The sequence below is a fragment of the Moschus berezovskii genome, chromosome 9, assembly GCF_049115385.1.
Source record: "Moschus berezovskii isolate FMDL1 chromosome 9, NW_MosBer_1.0, whole genome shotgun sequence".
NCBI lineage: Eukaryota > Metazoa > Chordata > Mammalia > Artiodactyla > Moschidae > Moschus > Moschus berezovskii.
Window position 1 is genome coordinate 36857220 of NC_142468.1, and position 20122 is coordinate 36877341.

The 20122-nt window shown below is 40.0% G+C and overlaps 1 protein-coding gene and 1 pseudogene across 2 annotated transcripts; one reads left to right on the top strand and one right to left on the bottom strand.

Annotated features, from left to right (window-relative positions):
* Positions 1-232: 232 nt before the first annotated feature.
* GMFB (glia maturation factor beta) lies at positions 233-18595 on the top strand. 2 transcript variants are annotated; one of them, XM_088839579.1, is made up of 7 exons: positions 233-345; positions 8783-8879; positions 10338-10387; positions 11063-11112; positions 11811-11896; positions 12887-12960; positions 14884-18595. In XM_088839579.1, the coding sequence occupies exons 1-7, from the start codon at positions 343-345 to the stop codon at positions 14953-14955; spliced, it is 432 nt and encodes a 143-aa protein (XP_088695705.1). In that variant the 5' UTR covers positions 233-342; the 3' UTR covers positions 14956-18595. The 2 variants fall into 2 exon arrangements, with proteins under 2 accessions (XP_088695705.1, XP_088695706.1); XM_088839580.1 differs by having other exon boundaries at positions 11814-11896.
* Positions 4797-6920, bottom strand: LOC129563314 (RNA-binding protein EWS pseudogene; annotated as a pseudogene).
* Positions 18596-20122: the final 1527 nt, after the last annotated feature.

Below are 20122 nucleotides of genomic sequence, written 5' to 3' on the forward strand. Positions count from 1 at the left end.
GGACTTAATCATGTCACCAGGAAACTGCACTCAGAACTTGAGGAATATTAAAAGGAAGCAAAAACTAGCTTAAATCTTAACAGTGCATTTTGGCACCGCCGCTCACTCGGGATCCGACAGCACATCCTCCTCTATAAAGGGTTGGGAGGAGGCGGGCGCTCGCGTTCTGATTTAATTTTGAGCCGCGCCGCCCGCCGTCCCCCGTCACGTGACGGCCTGTCGTTGCTGCGTCGTTCAGTGGGGGCGGTCCTGCCAGGCGCCGGGCAGGAAGGGAGGCGGCTGCAGTGCTATTCTTAAAGGGGCCCGAGGGACGGAGAAAGGCTACTGCCGGCCGGAAGGAAAATGGTGAGTTGCCACTGGGGAGGGCGGGGGCTGGCCGAAGGGCCGGGTCAGCCCGCCGGACTTTCCTGTTTGCCAGAGCCGGTATCGGCGGGCATCGCCCGGGGTGGGTCGGCGGCCGCTTCCGGCCGGGCTGCTGGCGGGTACCCGCAGTCGGAGCCTTGTCTTCTGCCCGCCGCCGCTGCCGCCTCGCCCAAGGGCAGCAGCATCCTGCCGGGCCCGCGGTTGACCCGCCCAGCGGGCTCGGTGACTAGGGTGCGGCCAGTAGGGATGGGTCGTGCTCATCGAATCCTTTTGGATGGAGAGTCACAAGCCCTGTGATGAAAAATCGGAGGGGCCAGGGGTCTGGCCCAACTGAGGGCTCCCCCAAACGCTGGCTTCTCTGTCAGGGCCCGGGCCAGGCCTGAGGGGTCGGGGGGCGCCGAGCCCTTCCGTCTGGCCGCCTTTGGGGGAGGGTTCGAATTCTGATTCCATTCTGTGGGCCTCGCCTGAGCCTCTGTCTCCTCCTTCTCTCGGCCTGGTTGTATGGATTTCTGCTTATCCTTGCTTGGAAATCTTTTGACCCAGTGCTTTGGCTCTTGACCTTTTAGTGACTGTCAAAAGCTTTGTCTTTCGTGGACTGGGGGCTCTGGTTTGACTCCACGCTGAAAAATAGTGGAGAATTAAATCAGTTGCCCACGAGGATCTCCTGGATCTTTCCTATCGGGTTTTAAAATATGCTTTTCTTTCATTAGAAGCAAAACACAAAAATCCCACTGTCCTCGTCTCTGACCTCCCACTTATTGCTCAACCCACTTCCACCGAATAGATATTATCATGGTCACTAAAGCTAAGGGACTCTCTCTTCAATTCTCATCTTTTCTGATCTTTCAGCTGCATTCTAGGTGTTGACACACTCTCCTCTTTGAAGCATTCTCTTTCCTTGGATGTCTCGGATACAGAACTGCAGTGCTTCTCCTGTTGTGGGTCTGTCTGTGTCCCATGCAGTCCTCCTTCCCTGTACATCACAAGGAGTCCTGGGCTCCATCCTAATACTTCAGTTTCCATTTTGTATTTTTTTCTCCTTCCTTCCTTACTTACACTCATAGCTTCAGTTACCACCTACCTGTATGTAGATGACTTGGGAATTTGTATTGCAGACCTTGCTTCTGAGATCCAGCCCAGATTTGTATATCCTACTAGTTAGCATCTCCTAGGAAGCCTTTACCCACTTGAGTGTCTCAAAGCCCCCTCGATTTATCCAAAATAGAACACATCTCTTCCCCTTAAACCTAGTGTTCCTTAACTCAGTGAAGGGTAGCACCATTTAAGTGTTTTACACAAGCAAGAAGCTTAAGAGTCACCTTTTTTACCAATCCACCCTGCCTAGCATTCAGTCTGTCACCAGGTCCTTTGTGGTGGTTCAGAGAGTGGGCTAGACAGAGTCAGGCTGTCTGGCTAGAATCCTGGCTCCCCTAGTTGCCTAACACTGAGGAAGATATTTAACCTCTCTGAGTCCTAGTTTCTTGCACATTGGGGATGACATAATACTCATCTAATGGGATTGTTTTGAGGATCTATGAAAAGGACATAGCAGTGTTTTCTTATAGCGTTTAATACATGTTAACAAGTATTAACACTCAGCAGTGGCCACAGGACTGAAAAAGGTCAGTCTTCATTCCAATCCCAAAGAAAGGGAATGCCAAAGAATGCTCAAACTACTGCACAATTGCACTCATCTCACACGCTCATGCTCAAAAGTCATGCTCAAAATTCTCCAAGCCAGGCTTCAGCAATACGTGAATCGTGAACTTCCAGATGTTCAAGCAGGTTTTAGAAAAGGCAGAGGCACCAGAGATCAAATTGCCAACATCTGCTGGATCATGGAGAAAGCAAGAGAGTTCCAGAAAAACATCTATTTCTGTATCATTTACTATGCCAAAACCTTTGACTGTGTGGATCACAATAAACTGTGGAACATTCTGAAAGAGATTGGAATACCAGACCACCTGACCTGCCTCTTGAGAAACCTGTATGCAGGTCAGGAAGCAACAGTTAGAACTGGACATGGAACAACAGACTGGTTCCAAATAGGAAAAGGAGTATGTCAAGGCTGTATATTGTCACCCTGCTTATTTAACTTATATGCAGAGTACATCATGAGGAACGCTGGGCTGGAAAAGCACAAGCTGGAATCAAGATTGCTGGGAGAAATATCAATAATCTCAGATATGCAGATGACACCACCCTTATGGCAGAAAGTGAAGAGGAACTCAAAGGCCTCTTGATGAGGGTGAAAGAGGAGAGTGAAAAGTTTGGCTTGAAGCTCAAAATTCAGAAAACGAAGATCATGGCATCTGGTCCCATCACTTCATGGGAAATAGATGGGGAAACAGTGGAAACAGTGTCAGCCTTTATTTTTTTGGGCTCCAAAATCACTGCAGATGCTGACTGCAGCCATGAAATTAAAAGACGCTTACTCCTTGGAAGGGAAGTTATGACCAACCTAGATAGCATGTTAAAAAACAGAGACATTACTTTGCCAACCAAGGTCCATCTAGTCAAGACTATGGTTTTTCCCGTGGTCATGTATGGATGTGAGAGTTGGACTGTGAAGAAAGCTGATCGCCGAAGAGTTGATGCTTTTGAACTGTGGTGCTGGAGAAGACTCTTGAGAGTCCCTTGGACTGCGAGGAGATCCAACCAGTCCATTCTAGAGGAGATCAATCCTGGGTGTTCATTGGAAGGACTTATGCTAAAGCTGAAACTCCAATACTTTGGCCACCTCATGCGACGAGTTGACTCACTGGAAAAGACTCTGATGCTGGGAGCATTTGGGGGTAGGAGGAGACGGGGAAGACAGAGAATGAGGTGGCTGGATGGCATCACCGACTCGATGGACATGAGTTTGAGTGAACTCCGGGAGTTGGTGATGGACAGGGAGGCCTGGCGTGCTGTGATTCATGGGGTCGCAAAGAGTCAGACACGACTGAGCGACTAAACTGAACTGAACTAAGTTCTCATAGCATCAAGTTTCTCTTTTTCCTAGCTCTTTTCATAGTTGTTATGCAAACAAGTGTGTGTTTTTTTGCCTGATGATTTTGATGTAGACTTTATAAGCTCTTTTACGTCAGGCCCACAGTTTTAATCTATTTATTTTATATCATTGTGTCTCTAACACTTAGCACATCTTGACATTCATTAAATGTTCATTGCATGGATTATCCAGTAAATGACTACTTGACTTCAAGCTTCCCACTTGTGTGTTAATATGTACCGTGTAGTGTTGCTTTCAGGGTGTAATTTTTAAATGCATCTATTAACTGGAAACTGTTAGAGTTGGCTGAGTTGCAGTTCTTTTTCTTGTAGGAAGGAATTTTTGACCTTATGGTATTGGGAGGAGTAAGAATGGGAAAAAAGCTTTATAGATTCAACCACAGCATATTTTTCACTTGGTTTGCTATCCCTAAGGTGTCAGAATTGCAGAAGCAGCTCTGGGTATCAGAACCTTAAGATAAGAGTTGTGACAAATTGCTCTTTGCCTACAAAAATTTAAAGTATTTACTAGTTTCTACTAATGGACTCTACCTTTGGTTTTGGTTGACAAGAGATTGGAAGTTCTAGTTTTCCCATTTGTGTGTCTTTCTTGATAGGAAAAAATAGACTAGGCTTGAGTACTATAGGAACCTCGTATGACTTAGCATTTCTTTCTCTAAAGAGAAGTAAAAGGATGGACATACATGACTCCTGCAGGAGCTTAATTTATTGGAAAATATGTATTGTTGGGGTGTATTTTCTAACTATAAGTAGCACATTCTATGGTATATCAAAGATTATATATTACCAGTGTTGTGAATTTAAAGGACAGCTTAAAATTGATAACCATTTAATGTTGTAACATATGCTCTTATTTACCCAACACAAGGTGATAAAGCAGACTTTAATTTTAACTTAAGATTTGAATCCTTAATCCTTTTGGACTGTAATGAGACACTTGTATTTGGCATTGGTCTCAAAACTCTTAATTTTCTGAAAAATTGAAGGGGGAAACCCCATATATGAAGAAACCAAAGAATGTGGACCTTGTTTGGAACCTCACTCAATCAAACTCACTGTTAGAAAAGAAAAAAAAAAATTGAGGGAAATTTGAACTCTATGTGAATAATTGAGACTAGAATTATTATTTTTAGGTGACGTATTATTGTCTCTTTAAGAATTTCCCACAGTTTGTTGTGATCCACACAGTCAAAGACTTTGGCATAGTCAGTAAAGCAGAAGTAGATGTTTTTCTGGAACTCTGTTTTTCTTTTTAATAAACATTTGTAATTTTATTTAAAAAAAAATCACAGCCATGAACATTGTTACAGTTAGAGGCCCTCTTGGTTCGCCACAATGATACTGAGCATGCTCACAAGGGGTTCCCATTGTTTAAACAACCGTCTTTAAAATAAGAATAAAAAACTTTCAGCACACTACCATTTAACTTGTTTTAATGTTTCTTCACAAATGGTGAAAAATACTAAAGTACAGACAAGGAATAATCATAATGTTGTGGCCAACATTATAAATAGGGAATTATAAATTTAAAACATTTTCTGGTTTAAAAAATAAATCTGGTAGTCAATGCAGCTCTGCGGGTCTCTGCGTCTCGTAGGGCTGGTCTCTGCGCTCCTGACGGTGCTCGCCTTTATCCATCTTGCCAGGCCCTCCGCGCCCGCCTCGTCATCCTCCCATCTGTTCCATCAGTGGTCCAGGGGGTCCCCCGGGGCCACCTCGTCTTCCACCACCAAAGCCACTGTGGTCCATGCCCCGGCCGCCATGGAAGCCGCCTCTGTCTCCACCATGGCCACCTCTGAACATTCCACCCGGACCACCGCGGTCCATGAGGCCACCTCTTCCCGCATGCCTCCAGGGCCACCTCTGCTGCGGTCACCGCCCCGGGGTGGGAAAGGTGGTGGGAGGAAGCCGTCAGGCTTTGGGGCCTTACACTGGTTGCACTCTGTTTTCCAGGCGAAGTTCTGGTTTCCACAGCCCGGGTTGGGGCACTGCCAGTCCCCAGCTCGGTGCTGGACGTTTCCTCCTCCAGACAGGTTCCCCCGGGAACCGTGGGGCCCGCGTGGTGGGAAGCCTCCTCTGTCTCCACCGTGGCCTCCCATGCGTCCCATGGGTCCTCCAGGGCCTCCGGGGCCCCCTGGACCTCCTTGGAGTGGCTGCGGCATCCCTCCCCGCATGCTGTTCATGGGCAGCTTCTTCCGAGCAAGAGAAACTTTAAGTTTGCTCCCTTGGAAATCTTTCCCATCAAACCACTCGACAGCAGTTTTGGCAGTTGGTGGGTCTTCATAAGACACTGTAGCATCGCCTTTGGGCTTTCCTGTTTCCTTGTCCAAGTAAATATGGATCATGGGTTGTCCAGTCCTCTTGTTCATCTTAACAACTCCACACTGCTTAAAGAATTCTACCAGATCATCGAGAGTCACACTGTCATCGAGTCCTTGCATGTAAATTGCACTGTTGTCAGAGTCTTCATCTGGATCTACAGGTGGGCCTAAATCAAGATCTGGTCCTTCATCCATGGGTCCACCAGGCTTATTGAAGCCACCTTGCTCTCCAGTGCTGCCAGTTCCACCGCGTCCTCCTCCCCGCCCACCTCTGCTCATTCCTTCACGATCAAATCCCCTTCTTCCCCTGCCCCGGTTATCAGGGCCACTCATGCTCCGGTTCTCTCCTGGTCCGGAAAATCCTTCAGACTCCTGCCCATAAACACCCATGGTACTGGGGTGGTCCTGTCGGAATGAACTCTGCTGCCCGTAGCTGCTGCTCTGTTGACTATATTGACTTGGAGCCTGGCTGTAGGATCCGGTCCTGGGAGGGTAACTAGTGGGTGGCTGCTGCCCATAGCTGCTTTGTTGACCATAGCTACTCTGCTGTCCATAGCTACTTGGCTCCCCGTAGGCGTTCTGCTGGGAGTAACTGCTCTGGTCGTAACTGGTTGGCTGTGTAGAGGAGTAGCTGGTAGGAGGATAGGATGGTGGTGCCGAGACTGGCTGCATGGGGTAGCTCCCAGGTACCCGGGGATAACTGTAGTTACTCTGTCCATATCCTAGGCTGGGCTGGTTGTAACCCCCTGTGCTAGATTGAGGTTGACTAGTCTCAGCGGGTTTGTTACCATCCTGCGGTCTTGCAGGCGCAGTGGCTGTGGGCTGCTGTCCATAAGCTGGGTAAGCTGGCTGAGTGCCATAAGCAGACTGAGCTGCGTAGGAGCCCTGGGTGATAGTAACCGTAGCAGTGGTGGTGTCATAAGCACCAGTGCCGTACCCCTGGACAGGCTGGCTGTATGCCTGCGGGGCAGCTGGAGTAGAATATCCAGTGGGAGGCTGTCCATCAGAAGTTGCATAGGCGGTCTGCCCATAGGTTGCAGTGGTCTGAACCTCGGTATAGCTGACATCAGTGGGCTGTCCATAGGTTCCATAACTTTGCTGCCCATATGCCTGGGTAGTCTGTGCATATCCTAGAGTGGGCTGGGCGATGTAAGCACTGTAGCCCTGCTGGGCTGCAGCTTGGCTGTATGTACTATAATCCGTGGACGCCATTTTCTCTCCTTCCTTCTCTCAACGTCTGTCTCCCTCTCCTGGAACTCTCTTTTTCGATGTTGGCAATTTGATCTCTGGTTCCTATGCCTTTTCTAAATCCAGCTTGAATATCTGTAACTTCACGGTTCATGTACTGTTGAAGCCTGGCTTGGGGAATTTTGAGCATTACTTTGCTAGCATGTGAGATGAGTGCAGTTGTGCGGTAGTTTGAGCATTCTTTGGCGTTGCCTTCCTTTGGGATTGAAATGAAAACTGACCTTTTCCAGTCCTGTGGCCACTGCTGAGTTTTCCAAATTTGCTGGCATGTTGAGTGCAGCACTCTCACAGCTGAAACTCCAATACTTTGGCCACCTGATGCGAAGAACTGACTCATTTGAAAAGACCCTGATGCAGGGAAAGATTGAAGGCGGGAGGAGAAGGGGAAGACAGAGGATGAGATGGTTGGATGGCATCACCGACTCAATGGACGTGAGTTTAAGTAAACTCCGGGAGTTGGTGATGGACATTGAGGCCTGGCATGCTGCAGTCCATGGGTTCGCAAAGAGTTGGACATGACAGAGTGACTGAACTGAACTGATTATTATTGTATGTGTTTTCAATGGCACATATTATCATTTTATTAATATGTATTAAATTATTTGTAGGTAAAATGATTATTGACCTCTGCTGTGTGATGATCCGTGGGAGCAATATTGAAGGTTTTAGATGAGATGAGATTAGCTATGTGTTGATAATGGTTGAAGCTGAGTGTTAAATGCATAAGATTTCACAGAATTTCTCCAATTTTCTATGTATTTGAACTTTTATACATTAAAGAAAAAGATTTCCATCTTCCTGCTTGCAATCAATAATTCATTTGTACCAGCTGACCCTAACGCCAACTGGAGAGTGCTTTTGATAATTTCCTTGTCAGATTTATGGAGAAGAGTCTCTTAATATTTTTTCATAATTTATAAAAGGTTCTTTGAGTTTTTATATTTGTCTCATCTTCTTTTGCTTTCATATTTCTTAATAGCTCCCTTTTTTTGATTCCCATAGTCATTTAAAACATAAAATAGTAGTTGGTCTTTACTCTTATGGTTTATTTTCCATTCTTTTGCTGAGTTTTAGTTTTTCATAGTTGTACTGGACCCAATTTTAGTATATGTGCTGCTGAAGTGAGCACTGTACTGGACTCAAAAATGGACTAAAGCCTTATTAACTCTTAAGTGCAATAAAATGATCTTCCTGTTCTTCCTGCATAGTGAAAAATATTATACTTCCTACAATGGCAAGCCACTCCAGTACTCTTGCCTGGAAAATCCCATGGATGGAGGAGCCTGGTAGGCTGCAGTCCATGGGGTCTCTACGAGTCAGACATGACTGAGCGACTTCACTTTCATTTTTCCCTTTCACACATTGGAGAAGGAAATGGCAACCCACTCCAGTGTTCTTGCCTGGAGAATCCCAGGGACGGGTGAGCCTGGTGGGCTGCCGTCTATGGGGTTGGGTCACAGAGAGTCGGACACGACTGAAGTGACTTAGCAGCAACAGCCATAATCCTTGCCTTTCTATATTCTTCCCTTCCTCTCCAGTTCTGATGAAATTGCACATTAGTATATATCTAGTTCTTGGAAATATTTAGTAGCCAAAGAGAACGTTAAAGTATACCCTACATATAAGATGAACAAATGGGAATAATTTAATAATGCCAACGCAAGGCTTAGTAGATTTAAAAGTTCTTTAAGCGTTCATGTGTTTCATGTTAATACATAATTATGACATTTGTAGATGTCCATATGCTTTCTTAAAGGTATTAGGTTTTATAGGCTTTAAGGTGTACATATATATTGAAGTCATGGCATTTGATAACATGATTTTTTTTTCTTTTCTAGAGTGAGTCTTTGGTGGTTTGTGATGTTGCTGAAGATTTAGTGGAAAAGCTGAGAAAGTTTCGTTTTCGTAAAGAAACGAACAATGCTGCTATTATAAGTAAGCTAAACATGATTGTCTCATTCCATGGTCTTAGTTTGGTTTATCCTTTTATCCTATAGCTGCATCCAATAACCTGAACCTTTAGAAAGTAATTTGTCTCCTTCTGTTTTAATTCCCCACCCTGTCCCCCCACTCCCGACCCAACCCCTCACCCCCCAAACCTGTTAGGTCACTTTAAAAAAGTAAGAGTTACAGTCAGAAAACAGAGGCAGAGTGTTTCACCTCCCCCTCACTGCCTACACAGCTCTGGAGAAGATGATTGTCTTCTTGGGCACTTGGTCATTTGTAGTGCCCCATCCAGTTCCATCGTTTAACTTATCTGGGGACAAAAACAGCCTGGCCATTCATCCTCAAGCAGAAACCTTTGCCCACACCTAAAGTGATTAAGTTCAGCATTGTGTTCAAAGTGATTTGAGGTCTTACTTCAATTCTAGACTTGAATTCTAGTTTCACGGAGAATACTTTTAAGTGTCATTGACTTTTGATAGTGGAAAGAGTGATTTGCATATTGCCTCTTCCAGTGTGAACTGTATGTGATGTTATGTAGATTTCTTTTGTATTCTTAGGTAATATTTAATATGTGGGTAATGATTTAGAAAGATAAAGGAAGAATGAGGGGGTGAGAATGTAAAACTATATATACTAACAGATATATTTGGAAGATGTGAAGTAGTGAGGTGGTGACAGCTTGTTGAATTATGGTTCTTTTACAAACAAATACTACAACGCAGGCATACAGTTCTTAGAAGTGACAAAGTGTAAAAAAAAAAGTGACAAAGTGTGTTAGTGTCATTTTACCACAAAGAGTAAGGCTATTTGAGAATGTATTGTGTCTCACAGGATTTACTGTGAAGTTAGTGCAGAATCAAAAATGGTAACTTTCAGGGTAATGGAAAAGATTAGAAGCATAGGTTATCTAAACATTTCAGTTTGGCTTCAGATTATGTTACATGTATTTGAATAGAGATATCACTGCTCTTTGGTAATTCACTTTCTCGGAATATTCATCCTGCACCATGAAATCCTGACTCTTGAGAAGCTGGGAACCTGGTGATTGTTCTGTCCTGACCCTTGTCCACCTTTCGCTTGTAGTTCTAACCATGTTCAATAAACCAGTCTCAGTCACAGTGACCTTTTCAGACCTTTTCTAATCATCCAAGAGGTTGGGTTTGAGTTGCAAAATTCTTCATATACACAGTAAATGTAAGGAGTTGACATAAAGTTCTAAATAAGCAAATTAGGTGCTGGGAATTATGGGTAAAAGCTTTTAAATGCTGACTGCTTGAAAAGCAAAGCCAGCTAACAGACCATAAACTAAAACTGCAAATGAGTTGTATGCTTGTGTTTCTTCATGTTTTAATTTTGGATCCCCATAAAAGAGCTAGGAATCTGCGGGTTGGGTAGATCAAGGTCATGTTAGAATCACAGTTTACTCATACTATATTTTTATTTTAGTGAAAATTGATAAGGATAAACGCCTGGTGGTGCTGGATGAAGAGCTTGAGGTTTGTTTGAACAGCTAAATATAGCTTTATAGTTAAGTAATTATTATCACCCAAAAGATGTAACATTAGTTACATGTACTTCTAAAGTTCTAAACCACTGTACGTGTTCATTATTCATGAAAAGCACATGTTAATTATTATGTAGTGGATTGTCTTGCTAATATAATCACCTTCAATAAAGCATTAATGAAATCCAGGTCATAAGCAGTAGAAGTTAGGGCTATATGTCTGATAAAAACTTGCTTCTAAGTTGGTTGGCCAGTAATTACAAACTAAAACCCTATATAGCCTAAGTATTTAGATTGTCAAGTTAAGTAACCAATTTAGAGTGAAAAGAAATTAACTTTTTCCCCCTGAATCAGATATTGTTGTTGCTCTGAGGGGTTGGCTTATCTCACTCAGTATTTCCTGACAGTTGGAACATGAGCATAGACTATGCTGCCTCTCAGCCCCATGTTTTGTTAATTAACAGAGCTAAGCTGAGTGGGTTGGGGTGGGCTTTCATTGGATTGAGGTTTTAATAACCTCAGCTTATGTACAATTTAATAAGATAAAATGTTATGATGTGGTATAAAGTTATGAATTTATACCTATTGGTAGAATGGGTCCTCAGTATATCTCTTAAGAATCTATGGATAAGAAAATGGTTAAAAGTTGTTTTCTTTATGGTGCTAGGGCATTTCACCAGATGAACTTAAAGATGAACTACCTGAGCGACAACCTCGATATCCTTTTCTTAGTGCTTTAAAAAGGTGTTTATTTTTACTGGTCACAATTTTATTTATGAAGTTCATTTGTTCAACTTCTAAGGTATATTTTTTACAAAATTTTCTTCTACACCATGCATGCCAAGTTGCTTCCATCATGTCTGACTCTTTGCAACCTCATAGACCACGTCCCACCAGGCTCCTTTATCCATGGGATTCTCCGGGCAAGAATACTGGAGTGGGTTGCCATGCCCTCCTCCAGGGGATCTTCCCAACCCAGAGACTGAATCCATATCTCATGTCTCCTGCATTCGCAGGTGGGTTTGTTACCACTGGTGTTACCTGGGAAGCCCTACACCGTGGTCACAACCAAATTAAAATGTATGTACACCCTGGAAAAGGCCCAAAAGTTGATGGATATTGTTTATTTAAATTCCTTTTATTGTTGCATATAATAAAAATTGAGAAAGAAAAAATCCACATTAAGTCTATACTTTTAATAAATTTATTTGTGAGAGTGTATGATTTAATGATTTGTTTTTGGGGCCCATTTATAATTTTGTGGCAAGATAATGAATAATGAAAGTATGACCTAAATGAATAGGATAGAAATTTGCCACTCACTGGCTCGGCAAGTGTGTGTTGTCCTTCAGAACTTTGTTGATAAGTACTTGTCTGAAATAGAGCAATAATTTTAGTTTCTTTAACTTGAGAAAAACCTTCATTGTGTATAGTTATAAGTATCAACATGATGATGGAAGAGTTTCATATCCTCTGTGCTTTATTTTCTCCAGTCCTGTAGGTAAGTGAATTTCTTTAAATAGCGCATATCTGGTTCTGATCAAATTAAACCTTTTATCCTAGATGAATTTTATGCTTGTTTTAAGGAAGGAAAATGTTGAATTAATTGTACTGTGTGTGCACACACATGCACATGGGAATGCATCCCTAAAAAGAGGTTACTATAAAATTTTGCTTTTTTTAAGGATAAATTCCTACAAGTGTAGTTGTTAGGTCAAATTGTATATGTATTTTTAATGAATTTGAAATGACATTTTAAAGTATCAAAAGTATATTTTCTTCTGTATTTTAATTTTATTTATAAGTGTGTAAGCTTTGTGTACGATTATGATATATAGTTGGTGTTTATCCTTAAAATAATAGTTGTCAGTGATACGTCCATAATCTTGAGAATAGTCTCAGAGTAGCTTACATTGGATATTAATATGGTTTATTGATGTTTAAAGTATCCATTATCACCACAACTCCCTCTGCCACCACCATTCAAGCCCACAGTAAACTTTCTGCTCATTGAACTCCTCCTTGATCTTTATTATATGTAGCACTTAAAATATAGTGAAGTGTCTTTTAATATGTAAACAGACTGTACATTTTTTTCAGAGCCAATCTCTTCACCCCACTGACCCAGCCATATCCCAAAACTTAACATATATTAGGTATCTGTAAAACTGATCTTGATATTTAGCATCACAATTAAGGTAGTGCTGAAAAATTTTGAAGTATTCACAAGGCTCTGAGTCAAGATCTGTATAGATCTAGCCTTATTTATTTTTGCTGACCTAAAGCCTTGTCCATTAGTAATACAGTTATTTCTCTTTGTTCAGATGGTATGCAGTATAACACTCTCAAACCCTTACATATTTAGACAGGACTTTTGTAAACTCGATAGCATTGGAAATCCTAAATGGGTCTTTTTTATCAAATAAATAATGAAAACTCATCACTGTTTAAAAATTTAAGTCTCATTTCTACTCTGATCTCTCTCTTCCAGGATGTAAGCCTGAACAACAGATGATGTATGCTGGGAGTAAGAATAAGCTAGTCCAAACAGCTGAACTTACCAAGGTGGTATTTATATTTGACTAACTTGTTGAGACAGTATTTTCTCTTTGTAAATGGAGCAATACCTAAGTAATGTGAAGAGTTCAGTGTTTATGTAGGTGAAAGTTATTTAGAATAGAGCAGTAAACTAGAGTTTTTTTACTAGTTGGAAATAGAATGATATAAGTATTTAACCAAAAGTGTGATTTTTGAGGGCTTCCCAGGTGTCTTAGTGGTAAAGAATCCACCTACCAGTGCAGGAGTCACAGGAGACATGGGTTCGATCCCTGGGTCAGGAGGATCCCCTGGAGGAGGAAATGGCAACCCACTCCAGTATTCTTGCCTGGAAAATTCCATGGACGAGAGCCTGGTGAACTATATTCCAGAGGGTTGCAAAGAGTTGGACATGACTGAGCACATGTTTTTTGAGTGAAAATTATACATTCAAGAACTCACATTCAAAATGTAGGCCACTTTAGAAAACTGTTCAATCTTTTGAGAATTTTTAATTTTCCGTAATGTAATCTCTGGTAGATAAATTCAGCATTTGAAGCTTCTCTGAGCCCTTTACCATAGACTAAATGAACCAGATTCTGTGCAGGGATTCCATACTCTGCAGTTAACTGTGTTGTTTCCAAAAATAAAAATTTTAAGAATGCTTATTACTTTATTAAATTAGAACATTCTGTTTTATATAAGACACCTGCTTTAATATTTAACATATTCCTATTTTATGGCATTTTTGAAAATTAAAGAATGGTACTTACTCTCAAACTTAACTTCCATGTTTTAGTTGAGTTGAAAAAGTATATACATTTAAGGTCTTGAAATAGAATTTTACATCACTGAACTTTTTAATAATACTTTCTTTCAAGTTTTAAGGACAGCCTCAGTCTTTCCCCCTTGGGTGCTTAATCATTAACCCAGGCGGTGTTTTTAAGTGCCTTCTGCTTTTTCCCTTTAACCCACATGATTGTCACCCTACCACCAACTTATAGACATTACCTTCCCTCATTTGTACCGTAGGAGTACTCTAAAGTGACTCTGGGTGGTTAGAAAGGAGCTCTGCTAACAGCCTCATGTCTGTTCTAATCCCTGGCATGCCCTAAAGTGTTGGAATTAAAGTGAAGTCGCTTAGTTGTGTCTGACTCTTTGCAACCCCATGGACTGTGGCCTACCAGGCTCCTCCCTCCATGGAATTTTCCAGGCAAGAGTGCTGGAGTGGGTTGCTATTTCCTTCTCCAGGGGATCTTCCCAATCCAGGGATCGAACCCAGGTCTTCCACATTGCAGGCAGACTATCTGAGCCACCAATTAAGGCATGACAATTTACAAGTTACTCTTATATATAATCTGATTGAATCCTCCCTACAGCTTTGTAAGTTGATGGTGAAACTACTGTTCTTAACTGTAATGAATGACTTACCGAGGGTTGTTCATCAGTACATGAAAGATCTAGGATTCATTCGTAACATCTAGCCTGAAATCCCATCCTTCCTGCTGTATTTCGTTGTCTTTTTATGCCCATTCTACTTTGTGGGCCTGTGTGTGTGTTCAGATTCTGGCTGGAGATTTTTGGCTATGGACTACTAATCTGTCCTTATAAAATGCTTGGTGTTTCCTCCTTCTGTAGAGGATCAGCACACATTCTTCGAGTTCCTAACTAGATTGATTTTAGTTGTGTACCCTTGGGTCTCTCTTTTAGTGGGTAATATTTACAAAACTACTCTTTTAGAACATTTGTAGATATGTGCTTTTAAGAGAGTTTTGATTTTATGCCATCTTGACTGCTAAACTTTGGTAACTGAGTCCCTAGCATTTAAGAAAAAGTGAAGGTATATCTAATTTACACAGATTAAAGGACTGAAAGGACAAAATTGACTGAAAGGAATGAGAATTTGGTATTTAATACTCAAATATGCAACATATATGATTTTTCTTTCTTAAGGTATTTGAAATAAGAAATACCGAAGACCTAACTGAAGAATGGTTACGTGAGAAACTTGGATTTTTCCACTAATGTGAACTTCTGTGTTTCTAAAGTATTTATGTATTAACCTGACCATACTGGAACCAGACATAAATACTTATTTATGCCTAAAAATGCACTGTTATTTACAGTTTGTTACCTGCAGTAAAGAAAAATTCTCATTTGTTCAAAGTTTGAACAAAGAGGAAATCATCTTCATAGTAATGAAACTTTGTAAAGTGTTTCCTTATATTTGTAATTGTTAGGTGGACTACTTCTCTCCAGGGACTTTTTGCACTCTTGTGACTAATTTCTATAACTTACAGTTCAGAATTTGTTACTATTTACAGACACCATTGGAAAGTGGTTATTAGATTGTGATAGACAACAGTTGCCTCCTTTTGACAAATACTGGATATTAACAGTTTATATATGAAAATAGCATATTATCACTTGTCAAATCTTTGGAATCAATTTGGGATAAAAGACTTAAGTGACCGAATTTTGAGCCATGAATAATAATTTACTGTAGTATAATCTGCATTACAAATAGTTTTTCCATCAATTCCATGTCTTCTTTAGTTTTCTGTATCTTTTTAATCAAGTCCAGAAACTTTTCATCAGTTGGTCATTTTTAAGGTCTGGAAGTTAGATTTTATAATAAAGTTATGACTATTAGGTTTTCTCTTCATGGAAAATAGCATTTTAGTCTTAGAAATGGATGGATTGTAACTAATCAAGGGCTTCATTTTTAGTTATGTCATTTCTAAATAATCTTAAATCTAGGTTAGTAACAGTTTATTTATAAAGGACCTCTTAATATTGTCCTGTGAATACTAGTTATTTTACATGTGTTAATACTGTGCCTTTGATTTGTTAGCTTTACAGTTAATTGAAGACTTTACACTGCCAATATTCCAGATTTGGTGAAATTAATACTTTTGTAAAGGGTCCAAGTAAAACAATTTTCTAATATGTGTATCTGAAATTTGTAGTAAAATCAAGTTGATATTTTAAAAATGCCAGCTGTCTACTTGCATTGGTGAATATATGGCAGTTGAAAGTTATAGTTTGGGACATATTTGTGATTAGTTTGTGCCATAGGAAAAAATTGCTATCTTAAACCTTGGCCATAGTTAATAACATTAACGCATCAATAGAAATCTCATCTTATATCCTCAATATCAGAAGGTATTTTAAACTGGACACCTGTCTTGTTAGATGATGGTATCCTTGGCATTTTTAAAGCAAGGATTCTGATATATAGTTACTTTAAAAACATATAAGTAACTAAGATTCTTTTAACATTAATATGACAAAAGGTCTTGAGAATCTAAAGACCACCCAAATTTGGTGAGTTAATTCTTATATTAAGAATATCTTAATCATTTCAAAGCTAGCAAAGGCATTTTATTTTTTTAATTTTGGTTTATCTCCCATTTGTATGTGCTTTGCATTTTTTTGAGGTTTCTGTGCCAACTTTAATAAAGATGTAAAGATAGTTGGAATTTTTGTAATATGGGATCTTCTATTCCCAACACTGTTTGGCTTCACTAATCTAAAAAACAGGAAGTAATAGGAAGTTAGTTGGAGATGAGGAAGTGCTACAGGGGTATTTGCTTTGGTAACTGAATGGGAAGGGTTCTTCATTCCAATTTCCAGAGAGAGAGAGAGCTTCACCCAGGAAGTTAAACAGCTATTTTGATACTGGAGAAAAATGCTTGTAATTCTGCATAAATGCAGCTATAATCCAAGTGAATGGAGACTTTTTCTAATGATTTTGAATGAAGGAAATGAGATTTTGTTTCATCTGGTTCACAGCAATAAGAGAATCTAGGGCTCCCGGAATGTGTTTTTGTAGTGAGGTTCCTTCTTTTGTCTTGCATGTTTTAAGTGGTTTTTTTATTTAATTGGAAAGTCCTCTATAATGTCAGATAATATTGACCTCCATACACAGAACTCTTGGTTCCCCTGTTCTCTAACAGGAGAACTGTGATAAACTATGCTTTTTTGAGCTTGTCTGACTCCTTATTGATATCAGTATGTATTTTTGCAAGACAATGGATGAGGTTAGGGGATCAGTAGAACATTTTTTTACTTCCTTGTTCCTGTAGGGAGAGTTATATATCCTTTACCCTATTCTCTGACTTTTATATAAATTTTCCTTTCATCTAACCAAATTTTTGCATTGTTCTTTTTTTTAAGTATATTTCCTGTGAAATCTCTTTTTCTGCCTTCTCTCAATTAGTAACTCCAGATTTCATAATTCCAGTTTTCACATTCCACTTCTGGTACAGCCATTCCCATTCAGCCTTAAGTCTTAATCTTTCCTTTTTGGCAGCAGCTTTTTTCCTGGGAACCTCCTTCATGGTTTTCTAAGTCAGAATTAGTTTTGAAATTGTTGGACTTGCATAAGTTCTGCATAGCATCTGGTGTTGTCAGAGTAGAACCGACTAGTAATCACAGCATGTTTTTTTAGTATGGTTTTGTGACAACATAAATGACGTATGAAGAAAACTGTTCTCAGGTTACTATGCTGAAATTCCAAAATGTCAAGAGTTTTGAATAGTATTCACTTTGTTCTGGTATTGAAGCAATTATATTAAGGAAAAAGTTGTTTGACTGTTTTTGTTTAATTGAATTCTAAAATAAATGTTCAAATTGTCTATTTCTAAAAGGTTTACTAAATACCTAGTGTGGTTAAACATACTCTTGTTTGAGAGGGTTTTGCTAAATTTTGTATTGTCATTACTAAATGATGTTTGCAACAAAATGTCTGTCAGCACTTTTCTCTCCCTTTTTGTCTCCTATTTTAAGGAGTCAAATGTAGCCATAAACTGTATCCTGGTCTGACACTTAAAATTTTTTCCAGTTAAAGGAGTGTATTGCCAATTTAAATTTGGCTGTCCTTGTTCCCCATCCACATAGATAGTAAAGAAGGTGTACTTAAAAATATGTTTGGACTACTTTAAAACATGAACAGTGTCATTAATCCATAATGTGGACTAGTAATGAAAAGATACTTTCATAAGAGTTTATATGCTGATATTTGGTGGAAATAGAGAATGACTTGTAATCTATCAATTCAAATATTCTTAATACGGTTGCTTTCCCTGTTTGTTCAGTAGACTGATAATACTGGAATCTACAGAATTTGAGCCTTTACAACTTATGTGAAGAAGTGTCTCAAACATTTCTGGACAAATCTTATTTTGTATTTCTGGAAGAATGTAAATCTCTCAGGCCACATAACACCGGTGGTCCCAAGTTGAATATTCTTGAAAATTTGTTTCCTCTTAGGCCGTTTGATATTTCAAATCAGTGATCATCTTCCTATGATATTTTAAAACAACTACATTAAGGTTGTGATAGAAACTGTGTTTTCTTTTTGGAGTATAGTTCATACATGTGTAATTGCTTGAATATTGTTTGAGATCACTAACATGCCAGGGTAGTGCCCACTGATTTAGATGGTCCAATGTAATCTCATTCAGGAGGCTTGAAACATTAATGGTTTGGTCTTGTGAATTTTAACAGTTTTCCTGTCATCGTTTAACAAAATCAACAGCTGGCACAACTTCTGAAACTGTGGTTTCAGTCTGTGCGAGTTCATATTGCATGTTTATTTTGGACAGTCTTCTGTTAAGCATGGTGCTTGTACTGGTTTAAATAAATTGTTAACATGAAAAGACTTCTAGCTTTTCATTTTTTTACTCTCCTCTTTTCTCTTTTAGAGTGAAAAAACTGGCTCAATTGTGGCATCCCTGTGAAACACACAAATTCATTTGTTTACTTTATCTGGAAAAACTGAGAATAAGCAAATTACTAGGCAAAAGTAGGATGAGAAGAGGGAAAATATAGTGAGATTATAAACATTTCTAAAACTTGGTCTGATACTAAAATGGTTAGTTTGTAGGGGCAGAGGGCATTGTTTCAAATGATGACCCCTTGCTTTCAAAGGGAAAACTGTAAGTTAGAGGGGCTATATATTTTGTAATAAATCAAATTAAATAGAAATTTTATTGAATATAGTATGTCACTATTTATTAAACATCCATGAAAGAGCCATTCTGCCTATACTATAGATTAACGTCCATAGTTTGTATATCATGGCTATCTATTGAATGACTACAAATCAACAGTATTTATACGGTGTTTAAGACTTGACCATATACCTCTTGTGACGAATATGTATTATTAGAGTAACAATTTGTTTACAGTTGTGAAAGGAGTTATTTACGCCTTCCAATACTCAAGAATCTCACAAGGACAGTTGCCCAGAATGAGGAAGTGTCTTCCTTATTTCTCAAATTTGGCCATTCAGCTGCTCAGCCAGCCAGCTCCTAAATTTTTTCAGCTTCATTGTCTTTTTGTCCTTTTCAGTTTTCAGCAGCAAAAAGCATTTCTAACCGCTTACCCTCACAGTGAGACCCCACTCTCATTTGCATGAGGGCACACCCTGAGTGGATAGTCTCTCCATGTGCAGTACATTTTTAACTATGTGGAAAAGCCAGTTAAACATCTTATCATGGAGCTTCAGGGAGTTTTCACAGTTCTCTTATCCTGAAAGTTCTCTACTGAGGTAACCTTTTTTTCCAATTACAGGAAAGAAAAAGAATGTCTTGGTTGCATCCAAAAGTCACCTTGTAGTACCCAGAAAAGCAGGAAGAAGGCTGTGTGTGTGTGTGGCTTTTAGTCACTATCACCTATAGGATTGACTATAGATTCTGTTACTATGGAATTAAGTCCTACAGTATTTTGACCCATTCCTGCAGTGGGTAATGGACAGTTCAGTTCAGTTCAGTTCACTGGCTCAGTTATGTCTGACTCTTTGAGACCCCATAGGCTGCAGCGCGTCAGGCCTCCCTGTCCATCGCCAACTCCCGCAGTTTACTCAAACTCATGTCCATTGAGTCGATGATGCTGTCCAACCATCTCATCCTCTGCCATCCCCTTCTGCCCTCAGTCTTTCCCAGCATTAGCGTCTTTTCAAATTAGTCAGTTCTTTGTATCAGGTGGCCAAAATATTGGAGTTTCAACTTTAGTATCAGTCCTTCCAGTGATTATTCAGGACTGATTTCCTTTAGGATGGACTGGATGGATCTCCTTGCAGTCCAAGGGATTTCGAAGAATCTTCTCCAACATCACAGTTCAAAAGCATCAGTTCTTCGGTGCTCCTCTTTCTTTATAGTCCAACTCTCACATCCATACATGACTA

Coding starts and splice junctions, on each gene's coding strand:
- GMFB (XM_088839579.1), top strand. Junction 10,388..11,062: donor TGCTGGATGAAGAGCTTGAG/GTTTGTTTGAAC, acceptor TTATGGTGCTAG/GGCATTTCACCAGATGAACT. Junction 11,897..12,886: donor TATTTTCTCCAGTCCTGTAG/GTAAGTGAATTT, acceptor TCTCTCTTCCAG/GATGTAAGCCTGAACAACAG.